The sequence below is a fragment of the Calonectris borealis genome, chromosome 4, assembly GCF_964195595.1.
Source record: "Calonectris borealis chromosome 4, bCalBor7.hap1.2, whole genome shotgun sequence".
Classification (NCBI taxonomy): Eukaryota; Metazoa; Chordata; class Aves; order Procellariiformes; family Procellariidae; genus Calonectris; species Calonectris borealis.
In genome coordinates this window covers 51,207,903-51,224,638 of record NC_134315.1, presented here as the reverse complement: position 1 = coordinate 51,224,638, position 16,736 = coordinate 51,207,903, and the positions used below count along the sequence as shown (strand labels likewise).

At 47.7% G+C, this 16,736-nt stretch overlaps 1 protein-coding gene across 1 annotated transcript; it reads left to right on the top strand.

Moving 5' to 3' along the window:
- Positions 1 to 740: 740 nt before the first annotated feature.
- On the top strand, positions 741 to 15,315 carry SRP72 (signal recognition particle 72). The gene is made up of 19 exons (XM_075149523.1): positions 741 to 903; positions 2,073 to 2,193; positions 3,988 to 4,111; positions 4,918 to 5,061; positions 5,846 to 5,957; positions 7,134 to 7,165; positions 7,786 to 7,910; positions 8,003 to 8,060; positions 8,253 to 8,384; positions 8,786 to 8,914; positions 9,438 to 9,510; positions 10,081 to 10,145; positions 11,139 to 11,234; positions 11,695 to 11,798; positions 12,404 to 12,481; positions 13,136 to 13,273; positions 13,529 to 13,566; positions 13,883 to 14,042; positions 15,059 to 15,315. Exons 1-19 carry the CDS (start codon positions 792 to 794, stop codon positions 15,231 to 15,233), a joined length of 2,016 nt encoding a protein of 671 aa, XP_075005624.1. The 5' UTR covers positions 741 to 791; the 3' UTR covers positions 15,234 to 15,315.
- Positions 15,316 to 16,736: the final 1,421 nt, after the last annotated feature.

The following is a 16,736-nucleotide window of genomic DNA, read 5'->3' as shown; positions in this document are numbered from 1 at the left end:
TGCAGTTTATCTTCAGTTTGTGTTTGAAATCCAAATTCCGATATGTTGGTATTAGTATGCAAAGTGATAGCCACCTTCACCCTCTGATGTATTTATAATTTTTATTAAAAAAACCCAGCCTTTGTAATATTTGTAATCATTCATGAGGCTTCTGAAAGTTGAAAACTGATGACTGATGGCAGTCTTTTAGCAGAAGTAAAGGGAATTCTGGAAAATCCTTTTTTTTGGGGGGGGGGGCAGTCGCCCCCTGCCCCCTCCCCACACACTCACTTTGGTCCTATCTGTTGATTTTTTTTCTTTTTTTTTTTTTTTGTTTGTTTGTTCCAAGAGGGGGAAAAAAGTTGGGTAAAATATTAACAACAACAACAACAACAACAAAGTTCCTCAGAACATCGGAAGGGAAGTGGAGCCGAGTAATTTGGCAATAACCAAGATGCTACAGCTGCACGCAATTTTTTCAAGAAATCAAACTAATCTCGCAATGTCGCGTGCAGGCGTAAAAAGTTTCAGCGTAATGAAGAAAATCACGGCGCACCAGCCCAGCAGGTGCACCCCCCTGCCTACTGCCAGCCGCTTTTTTAGGGGGAAGGCCGGACGGTGGCGGTGTGAGGAGGCCAGGCGCCGAGGCGGGCAGGCGGTGTGAGGGGGCCGGGGCTTTGGAAGAGCGGGAGGGCTGGCGGAGGGGGCCCGGCCCGGCCCTTCGCGACGTGGCGGCCGGCGGGCGCGGCTCTTCCGCTTCCGGGGCAGCCGCCGGCCCCGCCCCCCGATGTGTTTCTCCTCCCGGTTCCAAGATGGCGGCGGCGGCGGCGGGCGGCGCGGGGGCCGCGGCGGCGCTGTGGAGCGAGGTGAACCGCTGCGGCCAGAACGGCGACTTCGCCCGTGCGCTCAAGTCCGTTAACAAGAGTGAGTGAGTGCCTGCGTGCCTGCGTGCCGCCCCCACCGCCGCTTCGGCGCCGGGCCCTGCCGCGCCGCGGGGCCGCACGCCGCTAGGAGAAGCCCCCCCCCCCCCCCCCCCCCCGCCTCGTATCACTCCCGGCCGGCGTCGCTCCCCGTGGTCTCTGCCCGGGCAGGCTTGGTTTTGTGCAGGGGCGCTGCGGCGGGGGCACGGCTGGGGTGGCGAACGGCTGGTTTCCGTCTGTAGGCTTCGTACCGGGCTGCGGGAGCAGGGCTGCGGGCAAAGGGCGCCCGGCGGCGCTCCGGCGCGCGTCTGGGGGTTTTACCGTGCCAGGGGAGAGGCGAGCGGGGCGGCCGCCTGGGGCCCGCTCCCGCACCGGGACCGTCACGGTCTGATGCGTCTGTTGCATCACGTCGCCCTTGCTGTGCGTGGGCCAAGCCTTTGGAGTTACGCGTGGGTTTTCCTTCGGTTCTGACGGTGGGAGAAGGAGGGCCTTTCCCCCGGGGCTGTGCATATGGACCAATGGACTCGGGAGTGAGGGTCCGCATTGACGTGTGTTGTTCTGATAGTTTGGCATCCCAAAGGGGATGCAGCGTAAGGCACGTTATGGCTAAAAGTTCTCTCTTTGCTCTGTGTAGGGAGTAGGGACTCATCTCCTGTCCCGGCAGATCTGAGAGTTGGGATCACGTGAAAAAATTAAATACCAAAACCTATTTTTCTCTCCTAGTTCTCCCGCACTGTTTTCTATTGGCAGAAGGTATTAGCATATAAAGTGACTGCCTGTCTAGAGCCATACTGTTCTTCTATATCAGATGTTTTTCTTCCTGTATACGCTTTACGTGGCAATCAGGTTTTGGCACTGTGTTCTCTGCCTGGAAGTGAAATGCCAATGAAAGGTTTGTCCAGGTGTGCACAGCTCCTTTGGTGCAGCTCTGTTCCAGGCATGTTAGCACAGCAGTCACTTTGGGTAAGTTCAGTATTTATACTGGATTCTTTTATCCTGACAGGATTTGTTTCATGATCTGAGCCAAAGCAAGCCGTGCCAGGACCCTTTTAAATTGATGTGACTGCTCTCTATGATGCGTTTTTGCAACTGTAACAACATATGGCTCTTACAAAGCCCTAGCGTGTCTGATGATGAGTTAAATCGTTGTGTTGAAACTGATTTCTCCTCCAGTACTGCAGATCAGCAAGGACGATGTGACTGCACTTCAGTGTAAAGTAGTGTGTCTTATCCAGAACGGGAACTTCAAGGAAGCCCTCGGCGTAATCAACACCCACACTAAAGTGTTAACCAGGTGAGTTGTGTCTTGGCTGTACTCTACAAAATATGAAACCACAAGTCCTTGAGAAGCTGCTGCAGCTTCAGTGGAGGGGACTAATAGGCAACAAAATAAAGAGCAGGAGATGCTCGGAGCCATTGGGATTGGTCTTCTCAGTGAAACACTCATTTATTCTGGGTGTTAGAGGTGGTCTGGATGAGTGTGAGACAGTCTAACATCTTGCTGTTACTGTTGAAGGGATTGTCCCTAATCTAGTTTTCAGCCACCTTTATGAGCTGATTCTGCTTGTTGACGTGGTTGAGCACCATAGCTGGTACAAGGGAAGACGACAGATTTCATGGGCAGTGAAGAGAGGAGAGAGAAGCCCTTGCCGGTGTCAGCGAGCTGTTAGCTTTGCTTGGCGGTCTTATCATACAGCTCCTTGCGGTCTTTTTCTTTGCCAGCCTGAAGGTACTGCTTCAGCTTTTGGGGTGGTGCAAGCCCTTTGTGCATGTTCTCAAAATCAGGACCTTGGAGACAACTTGTGTTTGTCCCATTTGTGTCATTAAGCAGACTCTAATTTTCTTCCTAATAAAGATGATATTTGGGCAACAACTAGGATGAAAATTGCTACTCAAGAACTGCCTGGCAACAAAATTTTTGTATTTCAGATACTGCTCTTGTAAGGAACTTCCTGGAAAAGTGTGTTGTAGTATCAGTGCGATGAAACATACCCTCGTTTATGTTCACATCTGAATAAAATATTATTCCCTTATTCACAAATTCCTTCTTTCCTGGGACAGAGGGGTTTAATTTAAGTTTTTTAGCTTGTTTTTTAAGTATATGGTGAGGAGGAAGAGTAGTTTCTTTAAATTCAACTGTCTTCAGAGTTCTCCCTATAATTTCTTTAGCTTGGCCTTACTGTGCGTCTGTCTCTATCCTGCGGAGCAGGGAAAGTGGTGGTTTTTGCTCTACCTTGGAATTGTCCTGTCCTGCACTGAGGCTGGCCCACTGCTTTGCTTTAATTCTTAATGCCATTCGCTTGTTTTCAGACTCCCCTAATACTCAGCTGGACTGAGATAATTTTAAATAGACAGAGAAATAGCTGGTGACAAGTGGTACCAGTGTTGAACTAAGGGAATCACGGATCAATTTTCCTTTGGCTTAAGTGGTAACCCAGGGGGTAGGTGGAACATAGTGTTCAAGACTCTGCTTGTTGATAATGCTTCCCTGCTGGTGTGAGCTTGCTTTGAAGCCAATTTTATGTCAGCATCAGCAAACCTTTTGCTGAAGTTCTGCTGCGCTGATATTTCAAAATAGGTTAATGTTACCGTTGGCTTAGTATCAGACTGTAAGAGGGACTGTGTTTTATACCATTTCCTTTCTCTCTCTGTGTGAGTCGACTGTCTTTGAAAGTTTGCACTAACAATCTTTTGCTATAATGATATGCCTTCTCCTTAAGAAGGAGTCACATGAAGTTTGCTATTGTTTTTACCTTTAAGCATTTGATTCACATAATCAGTAGGAGGCGGGGGGCAGGGATTTGAAATGCCATGTGTCTGGAAACACCAGAAAAAAGGAACCTCTTTTTAGGTGAGATTTTGATATTCCTTCTCTGTTAAACACAAAGTAGGTTTAAGATATTTTCAGCGCTCAACAGATTCATAATTCAGTAATCTGGGATCAGGTGCTCACCTCTGGTGTTTGGCTCTTTGGGAATGTAGCAGTCTGTGATTAATTAGGGCTGCTTAAACAAGCGTGTTCAGGTGGATGAATGGTGTTGAATGAAGACTGCAGTGCCTGCTCTCAGCCTTTGTCTTGTCCTTGCAGTGACATTATTGCCTTTGAGAAGGCCTACTGTGAATACAGGTTGAATCGTATTGAAAATGCTCTCAAGACCATTCAGAGTGCCAGTCAGCAGACAGACAAACTGAAGGAGCTTTATGGACAAGTGGTAATTACAAGCTTTTCTTCCTGGTGGGAGTTTCATATGCTGGATGCCTTGTCCTTCCTCTAATGTGGGGCAAGTATGGGGACAAAATTTCCTTCTCTGTCTTGAAGCTAAGGAGAGGTGCAGTTCCCAACTGCTCCAACTTCTGAGGAGCTTCAGTCACCTCTTGCTGGAGGCAGAGTGATCATCTTATTGCCACTGAACAAAAGCAATACATTTGTGACTCCCTCTCCCTTCCTGGGTCTGGCCTGATAAGAGCCATCTGGCTGAGGGGATGGAGGAGGGAAGAGAGCCATGAAGTTTATTTGTGGTTGAGCCATCTGCTTGCATTAGATGTCAGGTCCCGCAAACCGTTCCTGGACAGGTATCTGAGGTGTTAGAAGCGAAACAGAAAAGAACTTGTGTTTCTTCTCTGGTTTCTCCCTGGTTGATCAGAACAGTTTTGTGAAGAATTGGCTGTTTTCTCTCAGCTGCATGAAAGCCCCCTCATTTAATCTCTCTGAGAGGTGACCTAATCTGGAAAAAGGCTGTTTGAGGACAAAACTGTGTAAACTGCTGCTTTTAAAGAAGCTGTTTTAGGAGTAAGAACTGTGCTGTTTGTGTGCAGGTATCTGGTGTCATTGCTTGAGTCCTTGCAAATGCAATCTATAGAGTTTGCCCTTAAAGGTAGATGCAAACGTTAGTAATGTTCAGCTTAAAACATGTGATGCTCTGCTGCTGCCAGTCCATGGGGAGGGAGGAAGGAGGCTGTAGTTACTAGCATACACAGGGAAATACTATTCTGAAGGCTAATCCCTTCCCCTTCTCAGTTGTACAGGTTGGAGCGTTACGACGATTGTCTGGCTGCGTACAGGGATCTTATCCGCAACTCCCAGGATGAGTATGAGGAAGAGAGAAAAACCAACCTCTCTGCTGTTGTGGCAGCACAAAGCACATGGGAGAAGGTGATGCCAGTAAGTAAGAGTGTGCGTGTATGTGTGTAAGAGTAAGAGCCAAGGAGTAAAGGGTATGGAATCATAGATGTCTAACAGGACAGAAATGTGTTCCTGTCTCTTAATGACTTCTGAGTGTATTGAAGATCACCTAGTGGTTTCCCCTGTATGGAGGACTAAATAATGTTATTGCTCTGAGGGATGAAGAGTTATACTTCATCTTTGATCTCTACGAGACTCGTATTAGTAGATGTCACAGCAGAGTAAGAAGTACCTCTCTCTTGAGCCTGCATTAGACAGAACACCTGTGGTGACTAGCACTTTCCTCTGTCTCATTACCCTCTTGCCCAGGGTAAAACTGCCTGGATCACCCAGCCATGCTTGGGAATATTTTTGTTAATGAGCAGTGCAGATTGCAATGTTCTCATTTTTTTCAGAAATCTTTGTCCTTGGAGGTGTGCACAGCATGCTCAGCTTTCTATTCAGCACTGTGGATCCACTTTCTAGTTCTCTAGAGTAGCGGTTCTTACCTGCCCTCTTCCAGCAGCCTAAGTAGTCCCCAAGTTCAGGCTGGAGTTTAGTTGCCGCCTTGTCAGTTGCCTTTGGCTTTGTTGTGCAGTGTGAGGGAAGATCCTTCGCACTGTGACTTATTTGCCAGGTGTGTGCCCTTTTAAAATTGCCTTTAAATTTATTTTGCAAGGAATAGTTTGAATGTACATGAAAACTATAGTTTGTATCTGTCGCCTGTCAAATCTGTATAGATCACTTGGTGTTTATGCAGTGTTACGTTTGCTTTTCATGCTAGGAGGATTTGGGCCTTCGAGAAGCTACCTACGAGCTGTGTTATAACAGTGCATGTGCATTGATTGGGCAAGGAAAGTTGAATGAAGCAATGAAAAAACTACAGAAAGCAGAAGGTAAAACCATGGTGAGGTGAGAGGGAAGCTTTGTGTGATAGGAGTAGTTACTTGGCTCAATAGACAGGCTTAATCAGAGAGAAAGAGGTTTTGAAAATTTAAAAACTGACCCACAGCAGAATTTGTTGTAAGTTTCCAGATAGTTCCTGACAGAACTGGTGTTTTGTAGAAGCATTCCTCTGCAGCTCTTTTCCAGAGCCATGCGGCATGTACCATCTCCTGGCTCTCTTACAGCCCCCTGATTGCTGTTCAATGCCTTTGAGCAGTTTTTCGAAGTAGGAAATAGACATGAGTGTAATCTCTTCTCATAAGCGTGAGATGTTTCATCTATTCTGACTCCTGGTTTTGTTAGTATATGTATATATAGAAACACATACTATAAAAATTAAAAATACTTCATGGACTGAATTAGGTATGAAATTAGTATGAGCCAGTAAATGAGCTTTTTTTGTGAAGAGGATTTTTTTCTATGGGGTGGAAGGGGATTTTGTGTGTGTTTAAAAAAAAAAAAAAAAAAAAGGCTGGGGGAGAGAATTAGGAAGAATTAGTTTCTTTCTGATCTAATTGCTCTTGCAGATAAATAGGTCAGTTCTGTCCCAATTTTGGTGGTAGAATAGCAGCTCTCCCATACAACTGATGTATTGAGCATGATTTATTTGAACCTATGTGCTGTGATAGCAGTCCTTTGGAGAGCAAAACAAGTGATGTTCTGGTGTGGTATATGAGAAAGCTAAGAAGTGACTGGCACCTGTACTGAAAATTGATGGAATTGCTGCCCCATAAAGGGCGGTGTAATCTGAATATTGCAGGCTTGCAGCACTTAAAATAACTCCCAAGATGGTGAGCAGTTGCAGCTGAGTGATCCCTATGGAAAGGATCAGGAGCTAGGTTTACGGAAATTTGTTCAGGAGAGAAAAGAGTGTGTGACTCTGCTCTCAGAAGGCAGCTTTGTGAAGGACAGTATCTCCTGTGCATTTGATGTTTCTTCTGCATCATCTAGGTGTCTCCCTCATGCTCAGTCCCATCCATCACCAGACTTGTAGTCTGATGTGCCCTTGTAATTCTGCAGAAGTTTCAGGGATACATGAAGAAAGTCTATGTTCCCCCATGCTTCTAGGCTGTGTTTTTCCCCTAAAGCCTTCTAAACTGTGTCCTTCCATTTGTTTTTCCTTCTAGAGCTGTGCCGCCAGTCGCTATCAGAAGACTCTGTAAGTTCTTGATGTTGTTCTGGAAAGTCTTCGCTTTGCACCAGCATGAACGAGAGTGCGGTGATAAAGTGTACCGCAGATAGCCAGCGGATAGCCAAAGCTGCTGTGCACCATTAGCCAGCAAGACTTGCCACTGCTGCTGGTACCCGCTTCTGAGGCGGGGGCAGCAATCATGGTTGTTGCAGAAGTGTAGCTAACACTGCAGGCTGCTGCTGTGCTCCTTGCAGAGTTGCCTATGCTGGTGCAGGCAGGATGGGCACGGGTTGTCTGAAACCTCCCTCTGACCCACTCATGCTATGGATGAATACACTGAGGGGGTGTTGGGAAACGTAGGAAATTTGTAATCACTGTCGTCGGTTCAAGCAGAAGGGCAGATTCAGTGCTCAAGTTAAGGGTGTCTTCAGATTCTTGCAAGAGCAGGTGAATCTTTCTTTTCTCCTGGTTTAACCCAGATATGCTTGTATTTGTGCTGTGCCTACAACCTTCACCTGTAGTGGCTGGGGTACTTTGCTGCTAATACTGCCCAAGAGAGCTCATAGACTTTTGCCAACAGAATGCTGAAGCCAGGGGAAGAGAGGTGAGACGGCAGCTTTTTTCTTTTTGCCTTGATTTTCCTTCAGGATGTGACGGAGGAAGACGTTGAGGCTGAACTGGCCATTATTCATGGTCAGATGGCTTATATCATGCAACTGCAGGGTCGTACAGAGGACGCCCTACAGCTCTACAATCAAATAATCAAGTTGAAGTAAGGGCTTTTCTAAAACAAATGCTCAGTCTTCCACTTGTAGAGAGACCACTGTTTAATAACGATGTGCTTTCTGCTTTTCTTATCTGCAGGCCAACAGATGTAGGACTGCTTGCTGTCATTGCAAATAACATCATCACAATTAACAAGGTATAGAATTACCTTGCCACTTTCAATGTGGCCCTTCCTGGTGGTTACTCAGCCTGCTTCTCTGCTTCTGTGGAGAGAAGGGGGATAATCAGGAAAGACTTTTTCCTAAACAGTAGTTAAATTGCAGATCCAGAGACCTTTTCTTCTTCAAGGACTATAGTGAAATCTTCTTATGATGTGTGATTTCTCCAGGACCAAAATGTCTTTGACTCAAAGAAAAAGGTGAAGCTGACCAATGCAGAAGGTGTTGAGCATAAACTCTCCAAGAAACAGCTCCAGGCGATTGAATTCAACAAAGCTTTGCTGGCAATGTACACTAACCAGGTAGGGGAAACTGATCTGCAGTAAGTAGCTAGCGATTTGGCACTCTCCACCGGAGTTTGACTAGGCAAAAATGAATATGCGGCTGTTCTGTGTCAGAAGATAGACCACTTAGTTTGGGCACATAAGTGAGGAGAAAAAAAAAAAATTCCTAAAAGAACAGACAGCCAGTTGTGTAGTGACTTGAGTGTTGCTGTAGGGAAGATGGCGTGGAGATGACTAGGAGGCAGTGGGGTTCTTAGATGCATATGAAGTGCTACTAAGAGGACTTGTTCCTTGGTTCTGTATACCCATTTCAGGGAAGCCATCACTAGCATATCTTCTTAGATGCAACAGGTATATTAGCCCTGCGTTAGGTGTTTCCAGAGGTTGAGAAAAGTGTATTCTCTCTTCCCATTCCTCAGGCAGATCAGTGCCGCAAGCTGTCAGCAAGCCTGCAGTCACAGAGCCCTGAGCATCTGCTCCCTGTGCTTATCCAGGCAGCCCAACTGTGTCGCGAGAAGCAGCATGCGAAGGCTGTAGGGCTTCTGCAGGTAGGTTAAGAGAAAGTACTCCTTTGGCCAAGCTCCATTTAAACTTGTGCTTTGTGTTCTTGTGTGCTTATTTTGTGTGCTTAGCTTGTTTTGTCTGGTTTAAATTTCCAGGGGTATCTGACTGTGCTTATTTTGGTTTGGTTTAATGCTGCTGGAAAGCATTTACACCCAACTGAACAATGTCGCTTTTAAAGGGAAATAGTTCCCTTGCACCTCTGATTTTTATGCTTAGGAAGCTGTAGTAGACTTCTAGGGTAAGCAGTGGGCTCTTGCTCTGCTTGCAAGCAGCTTGCAACGGCCTCCTTTTGGGAGGGAGTGAGCGGCCTGGAACGGAAATCTGGAAGGATGATGGGCCACTGGCACAGTTTGGGGCCCGCCTCTGCTGTATGCTGAAGCCTGCCTGTGCTGGAAAGCTTCCTTTGGCTCTTGCCAGCTTGCTGTGACTGAGCATGAGATATGATTCACCAGAGCAGCAGCCTGGTGCCCATACACATGTTGAATTGTTCTTTCCTCTGACTCTCAGGATTTTGCAGACCAGCACCCTGCCAATGCAGCTGAGATCAAGCTGACGATGGCCCAGCTAAAAATTGCTCAAGGTATCCAGTGTCCTCCTTTATTGGGAAGTGTCTGCACATGATAATGGTACAAGGGGTGAGAAAAACAGGCTTTAAGGCAACCTTTTCTGCAGTCGCTGTTGTGACAGGGGTGCAGAGCAGAGAGACTTTCAGCTGGGTATTCTATATATTTGGCTGTGGCAGGGTAGAGCTCATAGCTTAATGTCTGGATGTCCAGGTTCCACAGATCCCTGGCAGAGATGCCTGCAGTCTTTGTGAATAATAGGGCTGAATCTGTTCTGGAGCAGGAGGGTCTTGGGAGCAGCGTGGGGCTCCCTGATGCTACCATTCCTGTATACGGTTGAGCAGCGCAGAGTTGCTCCTGGAAGAGAAGACCCTGCTTGCAAGAGCTTGCTCCTGAACTCTTGCAGGATGTGGCAAGGACAGAAAGGTTCTTTGTGTGGAAGCCTGTCCTTTATTCCCGGAAATGGGGGAGATATTCTGAGAAGGGGATCGTTATGTCCCCATTGTTTACCTTTGGCTGGAAGTTCACAGGCAGGGTGAAGTGTTACCGTGCCACTCAGAGCACGTTCCTCCCTGTGTCTCCTCTAGGCAGTGTCACGAAAGCATGCATGATCCTGAGGAGCATAGAAGAACTGCGGCACAAGCCTGGTATGGTAAGCAAAACTCAGTCTGAACTGTGTGAGGTTTTTCCCTTGTAGAACAGTTTTGTACTGCCTGCTCCCTGTTGCCTCTTCCCTGTGGTTTTCACTTGACCTGAGTGTCTGCAGGGAATTTGAGCCCATCTTCCTTGTCTTGGACAAAGGTGGGATTATAACTTGCATCAGGTGGCCTGAACTTAGCCACAGAAGTACTCTGCCTGTCAGCAGAGATGCTCTCTGCCTATGTTCCCACATTCTTGTAATCCCTCAGACCTGCATGTTGCCTGGATTTACTTGCATGGCATGACTGGAGCAGCTGCTTCCCTGGTATGTACTGTTGGGAATTTTTTGAAGCAGCTTTAGGACAACAGGCATTAGGGAGAAAGTGTCATGTTCCATCCCCACAGCATCACCCTGGTCTGCACGCATGTCCACATCTGGTATTCGGAAAAGCTTGATGACCTTGAAAATGCTCAAGTGTACAGCGTAAGCATCTTGAGCAGCGGCTGACAGTTGTAGGTCTGTTCCAATTGCAAGTGCGAATGATCAAAGTAATTTACAGGGGCAGGCAGCAATACCAGCTCCTTGCCCTGGGTCACTTCTAGTTATGACTTGGGTGTAGTCAAGCAGATGGTGTTTCTGTCATCTCTTCAGTGCTGTGTTTTTTGTTCATGGCTCTTGGGATAGAGAATGGGGGAAGAAAGAGGGTTTCTAATGAAACTGTCCAGTGGCAAGCAAAGAAAGTGCCAAGACAAGAAGGTTCTTTCTGTGAATGCAGTCTTAAGCTTGTACCGTAGGAGAAAGATTGGTGGGGACATTTCTTTGGGAGAGACCTGTGTAGGAAGGTCTTGCCTGGATATCCTGCCTGTTACCACAGCTAGTTTTTAGGGACAGAGCAGAAAGCTCACATTAAGGCTGCTTTTAGGAAATACTGTCATTTAACTGCTGACTCTGCCTATAGACAGGTTTTGTGAGGATCTGCTATAAGCTGCTCTTGAATGTTTGCAGGTGTCTGCATTGGTGACAATGTACAGTCACGAAGAGGACATTGACAGTGCAATCGAGGTCTTCACACAGGCTATCCAGTGGTATCAGCAATTCCAGGTAAGTCAGACCAGAGGAGCTAATGCGCAAGGCTTTTTCCCAGTCTTTTCTAGCTAGTCCAACTCAGCTTTTCCCATTGATGCACAGCCCCAGCAGCTCATCCAGTTGGGGTTTTGGAGATCTGTGAGCTCCTGTTTTGTGAGTGTTCGTTTTATCACTGTTTCATTATTTTAGATGTGTTGCAAACAGGGAGCGGCAGCTCCTGTCAGATTAGGAGGCAATGGGTCCCCAAATGGAGCAATTAGGCCTTCTCTCTGATGAGAAAACATTGTGGAGCAGCAAGCTGCCTTGTCCCATGCAGTTCTGATTCACATCGTAGAGCGCAAAGGTAGTCTACTTTCTGCATGGCAGGGTGCCAACTCAGTTCTCCTTGGCCAGGTCTCAGGGGTGTTAAAGCCCGCTAGAGCTGGGCTCCATCCTGTGATAATGAGGAACTAACTATGGCTGCTGTGTCTTTCAGCCAAAGTCTCCTGTCCATTTGTCGCTGATAAGGGAAGCTGCCAACTTCAAACTAAAGCATGGCAGGAAGAAGGAAGCAATCAGCGACTTGGAGGAGCTCTGGAAGTGAGTTGGGCGGTTGCTGAACAGAAGGTCTCCACCCAGAGACCTCTGCAAGCTGGCTGGTGCCAGGCAGTGCCTGACAGTGTTGGTTGACTGGTAGCCCTCCTTTAGAGTTGCTTTTGCACAGGGGCTCCAATGCAAAGCCATATTTTGGAAGGAGGGGGGATCATTCATTTGATCTATAGCTGATGTTCACTTGCAAACCTGGTTGACATGTCCCAGAGGCCTCTTGTGTGCAGTGAAGGTTGCTTTGGGGACTGGGATGCATCAGTTTTTTAATGCTGTATAAACCATGGATGTTTAGGTTTTAGTTTTTATTATGCACTTGATGGGATTTTTTGGGGGGACTGTTAACTTGTCTTTGCTACTGGGATCTGAGGATTTTCATCTTTCATTGCCTGCTTCCTGATACTGTGGAGATGTCTGCACCTCCCTTTGTCCACACCAGTGATGTTTGGTGATGTGCTCTGGAGGAGACCACAGGCTGACATGCTTGTCCCCACAGATAGCAGCTGTGCTGCAGCAGCAAGCACTGCGTGGTGATACCAGTCTTTGGGATGAGTGTGTACCTTGGTAACTTCGTCCTTTTCTTTCTTTTACCTACAAAGGCAAAACCCAAAAGATGTGCATACTCTGGCACAGCTCATCTCTGCCTACTCCCTGGTGGACCCCGAAAAAGCTAAAGTGTATCCTTTTGATGCTGGTATCAGAGCAAAGAAAGAGGTGTTTGGGCATTGCTCCCTTGGATTTCAGCTGTGTGGGGAATTCAGACCCACTCTTGCCTGAAGAAAGGCAAGGAACATCTCCAGAGCAGCTGCATATCCAGGTGAAGTTGTCTGGAGCTACATTATTTCCCTAATTGGTTTGATTACTGCGGGATCCCAGGACCCTTTTGTCTTTGGCCTCCTCCTCTCTGAGAATTGATAACTTAAGACTAGGTGGAACCGAAAATAGGAGCTCCTCCATCTTTTCTGTTGATATCTTAAACCTGTGGTAGTGATGCAGGATTGTGCCCAATAAAATACGGCTAAGCTCTCACTGACCCAAACCAGCAGGTTCACATACTGCTTTTGCCACCCTGAGCAGCTTTCAGGGGAAGTTGCTGCTTCTGTCCCCATATCAAAGAAGGGAAAAATGAGGCAGATGGCGATTAAGCAGCTCATCCCAGCTTGTGTAGGAAGCTGGTGAGAGAGCCGGAACTAACCCTGTAGGCCTGGCTGGTGTCTGCATTGTTAACAGGCTGAATTTGTTTAAGCTGAAGTTGCCCGTTGCTATCTGGACAAACCTGGGTGTTTATCTTTTTGCTTGCCAGTTTGCATCCCTGAACTCTTCCCTTGCAGTCTTAGCAAACACTTGCCTTCCTCGGACACCATGTCGCTGAAAGTAGATGTTGATGCGCTGGAGAACTCCCATGGAGCAACCTATGTTCGGAAGAAAGCTGGGAAGCTCACTGGAGACAACCAGCAGAAGGAGCAAGGGTAAAGCTGTAGCTCTGGTGCAGTCATTCTTTGGGGTGGCATGAGAACCACACCTGGTGTGGTGGGCACATTGCTGTAGAAGGCAGGCTGGTGGAAAGGGGGGCTGTTGTTAACTGCAAGGAGCTTCAGGTAACAGCAGATCAAGTTTTTGAGAGAGATGGGAATGGTTTAGCTTCTTCTAGAGCTAGTTTTTAGTTGACTTGTCTGCTGTGTCTGTGCTGTGTCACAGTGGCTGTTTCCCTTCTTGCTTTTCAGACAAGGGGATGTGAAGAAGAAGAAGAAAAAAAAGAAGGGTAAGTTACATTTCCTAGCTATTGACACGGCACAGCTCCAGAGAGCTCGCCAGATTGTTTCTTCAAATAGCCAGCCTTCAGCTCCCCAGAAGCTGGAGCCCTTTGCTGGGACTGGGTCCCTGTGAACCCAGATCTTCACGATAGCTTCTTTGGATGGGTCATTTTTCCACAGAAGTGAGAGCAACACCCCAATAGGATGATGTGGGTTGCTGGGCTCTTTGCGCTTCTTGGCTACAGACATCCATGCGTATCCCTTGATGATGCCTCTCTAGTGTGTTGACCCCAATCTCATTTCCTGGCACTGGATGTTCTGCAGGAAAGCTGCCTAAGAACTACGACCCCAAGGTGACTCCCGACCCTGAGCGGTGGCTTCCAATGCGAGAGCGTTCCTACTATCGTGGACGGAAGAAGGGCAAGAAGAAGGATCAGGTTGGCAAGGGGACTCAGGGTTCAACGACAGCTGGCTCCTCTGAACTGTAAGTACCCATTTTGCAGGGCTTGGTGTGGGGAATCACTCCTGGGTGGCTGGGAGGGCTGGGTTTGTGCTGCTTTTCTGTGGCTCTGTCACCACACCAACTGTGGGTAGCACAAGTGAAACTGTGCTTTGCCACTTGAACCTTCTACCAGCTGCTCTTCCCGAAGATGCCTATAGGTCGCTGAAAACCAAAATTATATGATAGGCATGCTTGAAGGTGCCAAGGTGCAAATAAAATTCTCATAATCTTTTTTAATGTGCTTTTCTTAGCTTTGATGATGAGATGAATTTTGCATGCTTTCTCTCGAGCTATTTGCTTTCAAGTCTTTTGGTGGCTGGAGAACCATTAGCCATGATTTGGGAAAACACTATACTTCCTTTTAAGTTGACGCTGATTATTTGAGCTCGAATCAGCGTTTACCATTGTGTATGAGGCCTGACAGCAAGATGGTGACTTACTAGCATCTGAGAGAAGGAAGTGCTTCTAAAATAATAGCAACGCAGGGAATTGCCAGTGCTCTCTGATAGTTTCTCTTTAGACAGCTGTCTCAAAACAGAAGCATGAAAAGCCTTTTGTGGTACTGTTGGCTTGAGCAGTGCTTGCAAGGGGAGCTGGCACAAAGATGCCTTTGTGGTTAAGGGGAGAGAAAGGATGTTGGGTTTGCACTGCGTAAGCGTGGGGGCCTGAAAGGCTTCTCACGTGTTGCATGAGCTGTCACGCATCTGTTCAAAAGTTAGCCTTGCTTTCGTTGTTGAGGACTTACACTATCTAGTGAACATCAGTTAGAAGGTGATTGCTTGCCCTTTGAGACATGTTCCCATCATCCATCAGCCCTTCTATATATGTTGAAGCTTATTTAAGATCTCCTTGCATGAGTGCCCTCCCATATATAGTGCTACCTAATGCTATCTTATGGGGCAGCTGCTGTTTTTTGCTGTCAGTTTCCTGCAGTAGTGCCATATCTTGCAGGTGGCTGTCAACCCACGTGATATCTCTTTCTCTCATCTTCCCTGCAGGGATGCCAGTAGGACTGCCAGCAGCCCACCTACCTCCCCTCGGCCCGGCAGCGCTGCAGCTGTGTCGGCCACAAGTAACGTCATCCCTCCCAGGCACCAAAAACCCGCTGGTGCCCCGGCCACCAAGAAGAAACAGCAGCAGAAGAAGAAGAAAGGGGCTAAAGGAGGGTGGTAAAAAGCAGGATGTGTAACCTCCCTCCCTCAGTAGGTGATGCTGGTTGCAGAATAAAGGTCAAAAGCAAGTGCTGGCGAAAGACTCTTGGCATCCAGAACTCTGTCCTGCCTGTCAGTGGTCTGGGGGGCGATGGGCTGGTGTAGCCACCATGATGTGTCTGCTCACCAAGTTGCCTTCCTCACACTTGCCCCTGCTGTGACTTAGGTGTTGCCATCAAACTCAAATGCAGCCCCTAAGAAGAAATCTGTCCACGTTGCCAAACATTTAGAAGATGCGGAATAATCAAGAACTTCTTGAAATGTAGGTTTATGCTCCTCCTGCATATGTTGGTTAAGGCCTTTAACAGATTTATCTATCAATGTTTCTGATTATGCGTGATGCAAGCACTGTCTTCTATGTCTCACCCCAGTCAGTCATTGACTGCCAAACAGCACAGGCACAAAAGGTCTTGGAAAACAACATATGGGCTAGATTATACAGGAGGAGATAATCTGAAGGGGGAGAACGAGGCTGTTAGGAGAAAGCATGGCCAAGTGTGTGGCAGCTGACTCAGTGTCCCCTTTTCTGCAAGCCAGATGCCTTATTCTAGTGGGCTTGGCAAAACAAGAACGAGCTAAAACAAAGTGGCTGGTTGTGGTGGTGGGCTGCTTTGAAGAGCCATTGTACTTCTCAAGTGAAAGCTGGCGGTGAGAGGGAAGACATGTCTGCTCTCCTAGCACTCCACAGGTAGCCCCCAAGCATCTCTTGAAACTTCTGGTTTGGTCTGAATGTAGCAAAAACATTTTTCCGTACATGGACTTTCAATGGGTAGAAATAGCACCTTGGGGAGAGTTGTCAGGTGTCAGCCCAAAAGGCAAAGGCTTCTGTCTGAAAGAATTTAAAGCAAAGGCCTGAAGAGGCGGGGAGCAAGGGAGAGGTTACTGTGGCCGAAACTCCGCCCTGAGTCCTCATGGAGTAAAAATCTGCTAAGTAGAATCCAATCTTTATTACTGTGACTGTACACTGGCAGCATCTGAAGGGGGCTGAATGTGTGTGGTGCTCTTGAGTGAGAAGAAAGAAGAACAGCATAGAGAAAACAGCTTTGTGAATGGCTGGCAGAGTCACTTGCAGCCAACCGAGTGCTGGGTAGCAAGGGCTGCTCTAGATGCCTTGCCTGGGTGATGTGCCTCCTCTTAGCCAGCCGCTGGTGACTGCAGGAGGGAGTGCGCTGCCCTGCAGCGACGTGGTTTCTGGAGGGTGATTTGGAGGGAGGAGGTACTGGAGGAGAATGCAACTCTGTGTTCTCCAGACGCCTTCTCTGGTCAAACCTGGCAGAAAGGGTGACTTGTGGCATTGCTGGAGCCCTGACCAGGCTGCCTGGCGGGTGCCCTGACTGCTTCCCCGGAGATGGATGCCCAGGTAGAAGCGAGCTGGGAGCAAATCCCATTGTGGGGGGGGGCAGCAGCAGCAGCTGTGGGGAAAGGCTGCCTTCCTTTAACAGCAAAAAGCCACCTGTGAAACGGT

Bases quoted from the DNA above. Each gene is read 5' to 3' on its own strand.
- SRP72 (XM_075149523.1), top strand. From the start codon at position 792: ATGGCGGCGGCGGCGGCGGGCGGCGCGGGGGCCGCGGCGGCGCTGTGG. The intron at 5,958-7,133 runs GTAAAACCATGG...TTTTCCTTCTAG, and splicing joins AAAACTACAGAAAGCAGAAG to AGCTGTGCCGCCAGTCGCTA. The intron at 7,166-7,785 runs GTAAGTTCTTGA...ATTTTCCTTCAG, and splicing joins AGTCGCTATCAGAAGACTCT to GATGTGACGGAGGAAGACGT.